Source organism: Micropterus salmoides, unplaced genomic scaffold (assembly GCF_014851395.1).
Source record: "Micropterus salmoides isolate LMB-PRFRI ecotype aquatic unplaced genomic scaffold, ASM1485139v1 Ms_hic_scaffold_4474, whole genome shotgun sequence".
In the NCBI taxonomy this organism is placed as follows: domain Eukaryota; kingdom Metazoa; phylum Chordata; class Actinopteri; order Centrarchiformes; family Centrarchidae; genus Micropterus; species Micropterus salmoides.
The window spans coordinates 3930-14857 of NW_024043900.1; the positions used below are offsets into that span (position 1 = coordinate 3930).

The 10928-nt window shown below is 46.6% G+C and overlaps 1 protein-coding gene across 1 annotated transcript; it reads left to right on the top strand.

Moving 5' to 3' along the window:
• Positions 1 to 1420: 1420 nt before the first annotated feature.
• Positions 1421 to 10025, top strand: LOC119887910 (tectonin beta-propeller repeat-containing protein 2-like). The gene is made up of 8 exons (XM_038698453.1): positions 1421 to 1544; positions 2794 to 2879; positions 4070 to 4210; positions 4712 to 4840; positions 7445 to 7576; positions 8661 to 8818; positions 9522 to 9675; positions 9843 to 10025. Exons 2-8 carry the CDS (start codon positions 2799 to 2801, stop codon positions 10023 to 10025), a joined length of 978 nt encoding a protein of 325 aa, XP_038554381.1. The 5' UTR covers positions 1421 to 1544; positions 2794 to 2798.
• The last annotated feature ends 903 nt before the right edge of the window (positions 10026 to 10928 follow it).

The window sequence follows — 10928 nt, forward strand, 5'->3', positions numbered from 1 at the left end:
GTCAGTCCGGATCCCTCCACCAGGCTCCCGTCCGGCTGCACGTAGATGATGGTGGTGTTGACCAGGTCCGGGCCCAGTCCGGAGAACTCTGAGCCCACCAGGATGCTCTGTTCCTGGGGGCAGCTCTGTAAGAAGTCCGCCAGCTGAGCTCCAGACACTGCCGGTACACTCTCCCCGGGCTGCGTGGTGTCGGCACCGGACCCTGTCTGTGAACCCGCCCCGGGCTGACTGCTCTGCTCAGCGGCCGCTGCCGGTAACATGTCCCCGGACGGGGTGCACTGGGCGGCGGGGGGCTGGACCGGGTCCCCCGGAGGCTCCGCGGCTGTTATTGTTCTGGTCGAACCGCTGTCATCCTCGTTGTCCGCCATTTTGGCTGTGAGGCTAACTGTTAGCTTAGCTCGGACTGGGGGCCAGTTGGTGGATCAATTCAACCTGATCGCCGATCGATATTACCGAATAAATTGGTCGTTATAAATCCTGTGTGTGCTGGAAAATAAAACGCTGCGCCGGGATGAAGGACAACATTAACGGGAGCGGGAATAACGGGAGCAGAAACGGGATGGCTGGGGGCGTTTTGTACTAGCTTAGCTTAGCCGTCAGCGGGAGCGGGAGCTCGGACTCCCCGGACCGGATCCACCACCGGACCGGACTCAACATTTAATGTTGATTATTTTATAAATATGAACGACGGTACTTGGGAATACTGAAAATAAAACTAACTTTTTTAGTTAAAAAAATCAAATAGAAATGTGTTTTTTAATTTTGTGTAACCATGTGACCATCTGTATTTAGACGTTATTTCACAAATAAAATCAAAATTGTGTTTGTAATTAAACACACAACCATTAATTCATTTATAAAAGAAGATAACGTTTGTTTTGGAAATTTCGCAGGTCGTTTATGTTGTATTGTCACATTTAAGTAGAAATTCCACTCCTGCCATTAAATTAAACAAATGTTATCTTCATTTCCAGTTTCACCACCATGTCCACGTTATATTAAATATTAAATATTAAATATTACTTAAAGAGGAAAAACACGTTTAGGATTTTAAATGGAAGAAAGATCCAGTTTCCCGGTTTTCCGACCAGCAGTCACTGAGTTTCCGCTTCCTGTCAGTCATTTATAAAAATATAAAATGATCCTCTGGCTGCAGATAAAGATGATTAATTATCAGATTAAAGTCATGAGTTATAGAAAGTCAGTGATAAAGGCTGTCGGTTAGAAGATGATGAAACAACTGAAAACTAAAATAAAACAGAAATGAAACAGGTGTTGTTCCGGTTCCTGCCAGCTGGTGGCGCAGTTTGTTGACAGCAGCTCAGTATCCGTATGGGAGCTGTCAGGGCGATGTCACCGCTCAGATCCTTAATATCCTGCTGCATTTGAACATCTGGACCAACATCTGGGCGGAACCTTCCCTGTAAACTGAGTAAGTTGCTCACAGTCGTCCTCCCGCTGCTAACGTTAGCCTGCCTTGCTAACATTAGCGGGTTCCATATGATGCTAGCTAGCCTGGACTCGGTGTTTCACAAGCTAACTCGGTAAATATGTTTGTTTGCTGGTGGAAACATGATGTTGTTGTTGGAAACATGATGTTGTTGTTGTTGGGATGTTCGCTGTCAGCTGTCAGACTTCAGCACAGACAGCCTCGCTAACGTTAACCTGGCGGTGCCGTCATCTCTCGTAGACCGTGGAGGAGACAGTGTCTCACCAAACTCCGTGTAACAAATGGTGAATTTAGTATTTCTTACGTTGTGCTGAAATCGGTTTACTGCAAAGCACGGTGTAAGAGTTCTTACGCTTCGGTAAATAGTACTGTTTATTCCGCTATGTGTAGTCTTCAAAACAGCGTTTAAATGATGTTAAACTTAAGCTGTTTACGTTTCTTCACCCTGTTCGTTGCCGCCCTCCGTGACTCCAGTAAGGAAAGAATGGTGCAGGAGAAACTGCAGAAAAATCATGAAACCATAGATTTAATTGTTGTGGAATGCTTAATGGTATTACCTTAAACAAACCCAAACGACTTTTACTGTCTTGTTTTTAACGTATTGTATGTTGTCAGTTAAAGAACAAGGGGACAGTAAACTGCTGATTTTTGTAACCGAGTCTGGTGCAGAGTTCTCTCCAGCTGTTCGGGGAGCAGAACGTTCGGTGTTCGTCAGACCAAACTTCCTTTAACAAAAGTCAGTTTTTCCTATCTCTTCATTTGAGCTACAATGTGTCCGCTACAAAACATGACTCAAGATCTCTAACCATTTGATAGAGTGTTCTCTTTAATTTTGCTAATGTCTGATCCACCAAACAGCGTTAAAATCAGACATCCATCCATCATCTATAACCGCTTTATCCTTTGCCAATCGAGCTCACATTCTCATCTAAGGGCCATCCTTTAAACCTAAAAGTGTTTGGACCGTGGCAGGAAGCCCAAGCTGACACGGGGAGAACATGCAACCTCCACACAGAGGTCCCAGCCAGACAACATCCAAATTATCTTACATTTAAGCGGAGACAAGTGGTGGAGAAACAGCAAATAAATCATAAACCTGAAATTTTATTGATGTGAAATGTTTAATTATGTACCTTAAGTAAATCCCAGCGACTCATTATGATTGGTTTAAACAGCCTTGTATGTCTGAAGATAATAAAAGAGAGAACAGTAAAATGTTACTTATTTAAATGAGTTTGGTGCACATTTACCTTCAGCAGAACAAAAAGTGTAGTTCTCTTGTTGCGCTTCTTCTCGGGTTAATGTTGTATGTTTTTAAATGGAGGTTTTGAACTGATTTTCAGGAAACATGGAGGCCCAGCTGACCCCGCCCTCCATCCTGAGAGAGTTCTGCCCGCTTTACTACCTGCTGAATGCCATCCCAGCCAAGGTACTGACCCGTTCCAAGCCAGGCTAAAACCTAGACCAAGGTACTGACACGTTCCAAGCCAGGCTAAAACCTAGACCAAGGTTCTGAAACCAGACCAAGGTGCTAAACCATTCCAAACCAGACTAAAACCCAGCCAAGGTACTGACCCGTTCCAAGCCAGGCTAAAACCCAGCCAAGGTACTGACCCGTTCCAAGCCAGGCTAAAACCTAGACCAAGGTACTGACCCATTCCAAGCCAGGCTAAAACCCAGCCAAGGTACTGACCCGTTCCAAGCCAGGCTAAAACCTAGACCAAGGTACTGACCCATTCCAAGCCAGGCTAAAACCCAGCCAAGGTACTGACCCATTCCAAGCCAGGCTAAAACCCAGCCACGGTACTGACCCGTTCCAAGCCAGGCTAAAACCTAGACCAAGGTTCTGAAACCAGACCAAGGTGCTAAACCATTCAAATCAGGCTAAAAGCCCAGACCAAGGTTCTGAAACCAGACTAAGGTGCTGAACCATTCCAAACCAGACTAAAACCCAGCCAAGGCGCTGAAACCAGACTAAGGTGCTGAACCATTCAAATCAGGCTAAAAGCCCAGACCAAGGTTCTGAAACCAGACTAAGGTGCTGAACCATTCCAAACCAGACTAAAAGCCCAGACCAAGGTTCTGAAACCAGACCAAGGTGCTGAAACATTCCAAACCAGACTAAAAGCCCAGACCAAGGTGCTGAAACCAGACCAAGGTGCTGAACCATTCCAAACCAGACTAAAAGCCCAGACCAAGGTTCTGAAACCAGACTAAGGTGCTGAAACATTCCAAACCAGACTAAAAGCCCAGACCAAGGTTCTGAAACCAGACTAAGGTGCTGAACCATTCCAAACCAGACTAAAAGCCCAGACCAAGGTGCTGAAACCAGACTAAGGTGCTAAACCATTCCAAACCAGACTAAAAGCCCAGACCAAGGTGCTGAAACCAGACCAAGGTGCTAAACCATTCAAACCAGACTAAAAGCCCAGACCAAGGTGCTGAAACCAGACTAAGGTGCTGAACCATTCCAAAGCAGACTAAAACCTAGACCAAGGTTCTGAAACCAGACCAAGGGGCAGATCCAGAGCATCTGGGTTTAAGTTTAAAATTCCCTTCTATATTATGATGATGATGATGATGATGTTATTGATGAAGGCTCCTCCCTCTGTCCTGCAGGTGCAGCGTGGGTTCAGGTCTGTCCTGGTCTACCTGACGGCTCTGGACAGCAGCAGTGACTTCCTGGCGGTGGGCAGCAGCATCGGCATGCTCTACCTGTACTGTCGCCGCCTCGCACACATGAACAAGTACAGCCTGGAGGTCAGCGCTCTTCTTCTTCTGTGGTGCTGTTCTACAGGAGGTCCCGCTTGTTTGTTGTAATGTGGCGCGTGGTCCAGCAGAGGGCGCTCTCAACGTCACTAGCAGCTTGACCAGTTGCAGCCCTGATCGCAGATCAATAACCAGGAAGGATTCAGTTTCTAACCAGTCAGAGGGACAGGTCGAGGACTCGGCCGCTGCTGGTCCAGTTCATTTTGAATTAGTTCAAACTTTATGAAAAAGTCCTCAATATCCCAGAATGCATTGTGCTGCACTCATGTGATCAGTGGTGTGTTCAAGTGATCCTCATAATGTCTGTGATGTTGAATGCTGTCAGGTAGATATTTCAGTTTAAATAGAAACCAGGTGGCCTCCTTCATTCTGACTTCGTGTGTGTGTGTGTGTGTGTGTGTGTGTGTGTGTGTGTGTGTGTGTGTGTGTGTGTGTGTGTGTGTGTGTGTGTGTGTGTGTGTGTGTGTGTGTGTGTGTGTGTGTGTGTTACAGGGGAAGAGTGATGCGATCACAGCTGTAAAGCTGCTCAGCTGTTTTGATGACCTGGTTGCCGTGGGAACAGCATCTGGTCGAGTAGCCATCTTCCAGCTGGTGTCCCCGCTTCCTGGTCGGAACAAACAGGTGAGACGTTGGACAGGTGTGTTTCAGACAGGTGCTGCGTCCTCACTGTTTCCAGCGTCCAGAGTCGGCTCTGTCCCTGTTGGAGCGTTAATGTCTCCACAGGTGCAAACAGGAAGTCTCTCTCTCTGTAGGTCTGACACACCTGTCTGTCTCTCTCTGTAGGTCTGACACACCTGTCTGTCTCTCTCTGTAGGTCTGACACACCTGTCTGTCTCTCTCTGTAGGTCTGACACACCTGTCTGTCTCTCTCTGTAGGTCTGACACACCTGTCTGTCTCTCTCTGTAGGTCTGACACACCTGTCTGTCTCTCTCTCTGTAGGTCTGACACACCTGTCTGTCTCTCTCTGTAGGTCTGACACACCTGTCTGTCTCTCTCTCTCTCTGTAGGTCTGACACACCTGTCTGTCTCTCTCTCTGTAGGTCTGACACACCTGTCTGTCTCTCTCTGTAGGTCTGACACACCTGTCTGTCTCTCTCTCTCTCTGTAGGTCTGACACACCTGTCTGTCTCTCTCTCTCTGTAGGTCTGACACACCTGTCTGTCTCTCTCTCTGTAGGTCTGACACACCTGTCTGTCTCTCTCTGTAGGTCTAACACACCTGTCTGTCTCTCTGTAGGTCTGACACACCTGTCTGTCTCTCTCTGTAGGTCTAACACACCTGTCTCTCTCTCTCTCTGTAGGTCTAACACACCTGTCTGTCTCTCTGTAGGTCTGACACACCTGTCTGTCTCTCTGTAGGTCTGACACACCTGTCTGTCTCTCTGTAGGTCTGACACACCTGTCTCTCTCTCTGTAGGTCTAACACACCTGTCTGTCTCTCTCTGTAGGTCTGACACACCTGTCTCTCTCTCTGTAGGTCTAACACACCTGTCTGTCTCTCTCTCTGTAGGTCTAACACACCTGTCTGTCTCTCTCTCTGTAGGTCTAACACACCTGTCTGTCTCTCTCTCTGTAGGTCTAACACACCTGTCTGTCTCTCTCTGTAGGTCTAACACACCTGTCTGTCTCTCTCTGTAGGTCTAACACACCTGTCTGTCTCTCTGTAGGTCTAACACACCTGTCTCTCTCTCTCTCTGTAGGTCTGACACACCTGTCTCTCTCTCTCTCTGTAGGTCTAACACACCTGTCTGTCTCTCTGTAGGTCTAACACACCTGTCTCTCTCTCTGTAGGTCTGACACACCTGTCTCTCTCTCTCTCTGTAGGTCTAACACACCTGTCTGTCTCTCTGTAGGTCTAACACACCTGTCTCTCTCTCTGTAGGTCTGACACACCTGTCTCTCTCTCTCTCTGTAGGTCTAACACACCTGTCTCTCTCTCTGTAGGTCTGACACACCTGTCTCTCTCTCTCTGTAGGTCTAACACACCTGTCTGTCTCTGTAGGTCTAACACACCTGTCTGTCTCTCTGTAGGTCTAACACACCTGTCTCTCTCTGTAGGTCTAACACACCTGTCTCTCTCTGTAGGTCTAACACACCTGTCTGTCTCTCTGTAGGTCTAACACACCTGTCTCTCTCTCTGTAGGTCTAACACACCTGTCTGTCTCTCTCTGTAGGTCTAACACACCTGTCTCTCTCTCTGTAGGTCTAACACACCTGTCTGTCTCTCTCTGTAGGTCTGACACACCTGTCTGTCTCTCTCTCTGTAGGTCTAACACACCTGTCTCTCTCTGTAGGTCTGACACACCTGTCTCTCTCTCTGTAGGTCTAACACACCTGTCTGTCTCTCTGTAGGTCTAACACACCTGTCTCTCTCTGTAGGTCTAACACACCTGTCTGTCTCTCTGTAGGTCTAACACACCTGTCTCTCTCTCTGTAGGTCTAACACACCTGTCTGTCTCTCTGTAGGTCTAACACACCTGTCTGTCTCTCTGTAGGTCTAACACACCTGTCTCTCTCTCTGTAGGTCTAACACACCTGTCTCTCTCTGTAGGTCTAACACACCTGTCTGTCTCTCTGTAGGTCTAACACACCTGTCTCTCTCTCTGTAGGTCTAACACACCTGTCTGTCTCTCTCTGTAGGTCTAACACACCTGTCTCTCTCTCTCTGTAGGTCTAACACACCTGTCTCTCTCTCTCTGTAGGTCTAACACACCTGTCTGTCTCTCTCTGTAGGTCTAACACACCTGTCTCTCTCTCTGTAGGTCTAACACACCTGTCTGTCTCTCTCTGTAGGTCTAACACACCTGTCTCTCTCTCTCTGTAGGTCTAACACACCTGTCTGTCTCTCTCTGTAGGTCTGACACACCTGTCTGTCTCTCTCTGTAGGTCTAACACACCTGTCTGTCTCTCTCTGTAGGTCTAACACACCTGTCTGTCTCTCTCTGTAGGTCTGACACACCTGTCTCTCTCTCTCTGTAGGTCTAACACACCTGTCTGTCTCTCTCTGTAGGTCTAACACACCTGTCTGTCTCTCTCTGTAGGTCTAACACACCTGTCTGTCTCTCTCTGTAGGTCTAACACACCTGTCTGTCTCTCTCTGTAGGTCTAACACACCTGTCTGTCTCTCTCTGTAGGTCTAACACACCTGTCTGTCTCTCTCTCTGTAGGTCTAACACACCTGTCTCTCTCTCTGTAGGTCTAACACACCTGTCTCTCTCTCTGTAGTTGAGGCGTTTCGATGTGGTTGGCCTCCATAAAGGCTCCGTAACGTCTTTGGCGTGGAGTGCCAACGGGATGAAGCTTTTCTCTGGAGATGATAAAGGACGAGTTGTGTTCTCGTCTCTGGACCTGGACCAGGTGAGGCCACGCCCACACTACACTTTTAAACCAACATAAAACTGGTGAATTTGGAGAATATTTCTGGATGAATCATTTTGTCTATGAAATGGCAGAAATAGTAGACTGGGGGCCGGGTGATAAAAGAGCAGGGTCGTAATGAATCGGCGCGGGGCCCCTGATGCAAGATGGTCACAGCGGGCCCTCCCGTCACAATCAAAGTAGCATAATGTCAGTAGCAAATTAAATAAGTGAAAGCTCGCAGTGCACAGCTGACAGCTAAACGAAATGAAACCAAACAGCACTCTATAAAGAAGTCTGACTGTGATGGACCAGCTGACAGATCGCTGGTGGAGCAGATTAAAACGGGTGACGCCACCATCACACATGAAAACATGACATGTCTGTTCAAAGCACAACACAAAACACACACGTGTGGATTGATTACTGGTTTTCTTCCCATGGCAGCCACACCGTCCTGAGCTTTTTGCTCTGCAAACTCGTTTATTCAACCTTTTAAATCCAGCTGGCAGGCAGGGCCTTCTCAGTGTGCGACGGGTCCAGATTAACGGGTCGGGGAACTCATCAGGTAAGATTTGATAAGTATTAGTTTGGAAACAGATCGTCAGCAGTCAAACGGTGCAGACTGATGTTACCCCGAAGCTTGCAGCGATGCAGTTGTTGTCAGAATCAACATCTCGGTTAGTTTCCGCTCTTCAGATGCGGTCTGTTAAACACCTGCACAGTGACGGGAGTTGCGTGGGAAATGTCGAGCTTATGTTGTTTTTGTAAATATGACATCACTCACTTACTCACGTGTTTCAGGCTGTAGAAGTCTGAAAGTGCCCGGGGGCACGTAACGTCACTCGTCCTATGATCGCCGCGGTGGACTGTGATTCCTACGTGCGTGCAGATCTGCGCATCACTAGTTGACTGTAATGCAGATGGAATGTTTGGGCTGTCTGCCACGATAAGATCTTTGTGAACCGTCTGTTTCAACGGATGGCAGCACTTTGGTCTTTGCAACGGAAATGATGTCGGTGTTTATACAGAGCGTGTAGTCTCTAGATAACACACACCCTCCTGGCCCTGTGTGTGTGTGCAGGGGGTGTGTAAACCTGTGCTGCTGTTGGAGGAGTCTTCAGGTGTGGTTCAGATGGAGTACAGCCACCAGGTGCTGCTGGTCTCTACACATCAGAGATCTCTGCTTTACTGCACACAGAAACAGGAAGTCCAGCAGCTGGGTTCAAAGCCCCGCAAGAGGTAAACACACTACATACACGTGATATTCAACATGCATGAAATATAAAACGCACTAAGGACTGAACAACAACCAGCCGGGAGCGCACTCACATAAAAGAGGCGGTGTTAGCAGCAGGTGTCACCAAACAGATCTGAGTCACATGACCTTGTATCACCAAGGAAACCTGGAAAAGGACAAACTACACAAAGACAGAAGAAGATGTCAAGACACCGTCCACACACAGAGAGAAAGAACCGGAACTCTGAACAAACAAAAACATTTGGGTCCAACATGGAGAATAGACAAGAATAAAAAAATGTTTAGAGGACGCCTCCAAAACCACAAATGTACATTCTTATTAGATACCGTTGCTCTAGAACATACACAAAAACAAACTAGGGCTCTATGATTTCAAACAAAACCTGCAGAAGACCCGCGGGAAGAAAGTGTCAGGGGTCAAGTTGTTTCACAGCCCTCACAGTACATGTACTGCAACAATGCTTTCACTGTGAAATAGTATTATGGTATCTTAATATTCTACTGTAATTGTCCCTATAAATAATTGCACATATAGTTGAATATTTCTATATACCTATTTGAATGATACGTCAATAAATTTTTTTAATTAATTGATTTAATTTGTAGTAACACGCTCATGATAGTTTTTACTTAGGATTAGTAGTTTTTGTAGTACTCTAACAGTATTTCTGGTGTTGGTCGCAGCAGCGGCAGGTTCGGAGCCTGCTTCCTGCCGGGTCTCTGTAAACAGAGCGATCTTCAGGTGTTTGCTGCTCGACCTGGACTCAGACTGTGGAGGTCCGACATCAGAGGACAGGTGGAAGACACCAGACTGCTGAAGCCACTCTTCACCACACAGGTGCTCTGGGAACGTCCTGCTAACATTTAGTAGCGGTACTACAGCAGCAGCTGGTAGCATTCACTAGAGCTACCGGTACTCCTGCTACTGCATCTGTTTGTACTTACTCATCCAAGAAAAATGGCTGTTAATAAGAACATAAATTACATGTTCTCTGTCTGACTCAGATTCCTCAGTTTGAGTTGTTCCCTCGTTCTGATCCAATCGGAGCTTATCGTCCGGCAGACATACAGCTCGGTCTGCTCAGCTGTTTCCTCAGAGAGGGCTGGATCCTCAGCTGGAACGAGTACAGCATCTACGTCCTGGACTGTCTCAACGAGGTACTGCAAATACTTATAGTACTTTGTTAACGAGTACTGCATTTATTGTTGTGTGGATGTTTTTGTTGTTGGAGGTTGTTGTTGTGTGGATGGTGGATGTTGTTGTTGTTGCATGTTGTTGGATGTTGTTGTGTGGATGGTGGATGTTGTTGTTGTTGGATGTTGTTGTGTTGATGGTGGATGTTGTTGTTGGATGTTATTGTTGGATGTTGGCTGTTGTTGTTGTTGGATGTTGTTGTGTGGATGGTGGATGTTGTTGTTGGATGTTATTGTTGGATGTTGGCTGTTGTTGTTGTTGGATGTTGTTGTGTGGATGTTGTTGTATGTTGTTGTGTGGATGGTGGATGTTGTTGTTGTTGGATGTTGTTGTTGTTGGATGTTGTTGTTGTTGTTGTTGGATGTTGTTGTGTGAATGTTGTGATTGTTGTTGGTGGATGTTGTTGTTGGATGTTGTTGGATGTTGTTGTTGTGTGGATGTTGTTGTTGGATGTTGTTGTGTGGATGTTGTTATTGTTGTTGGTGGATGTTGTTGTTGGATGTTGTTGTTGTTGGATGTTGTTGTGTGGATGTTGTTGTTGTTGGTGGTGGATGTTGTTGTTGTTGTTGTTGGATGTTGTTGTGTGGATGTTGTTATTGTTGTTGGCTGTTGTTGTTGTTGGATGTTGTTGTGTGGATGTTGTTGTGTGGATGGTGGATGTTGTTGTTGTGTGGATGTTGTTGTTGTTGGATGTTGTTGTTGTTGGATGTTGTTGTTGTTGTTGTTGTTGGATGTTGTTGTGTGGATGTTGTTATTGTTGTTGGTGGATGTTGTTGTTGGATGTTGTTGTTGTGTGGATGTTGTTGTTGGATGATGTTGTGTGGATGTTGTTATTGTTGTTGGTGGATGTTGTTGTTGGATGTTGTTGGATGTTGTTGTTGTTGGATGTTGTTGTG

What these genes read in the sequence shown, in the direction of transcription:
- LOC119887910 (XM_038698453.1), top strand. Translation starts at nt 2,799, where the DNA reads ATGGAGGCCCAGCTGACCCCGCCCTCCATCCTGAGAGAGTTCTGCCCG. An exon ending in TGAATGCCATCCCAGCCAAG is followed by an intron (nt 2,880 to 4,069) that starts GTACTGACCCGT and finishes TCTGTCCTGCAG; the next exon opens with GTGCAGCGTGGGTTCAGGTC. An exon ending in GGTTCAAAGCCCCGCAAGAG is followed by an intron (nt 8,819 to 9,521) that starts GTAAACACACTA and finishes TGTTGGTCGCAG; the next exon opens with CAGCGGCAGGTTCGGAGCCT.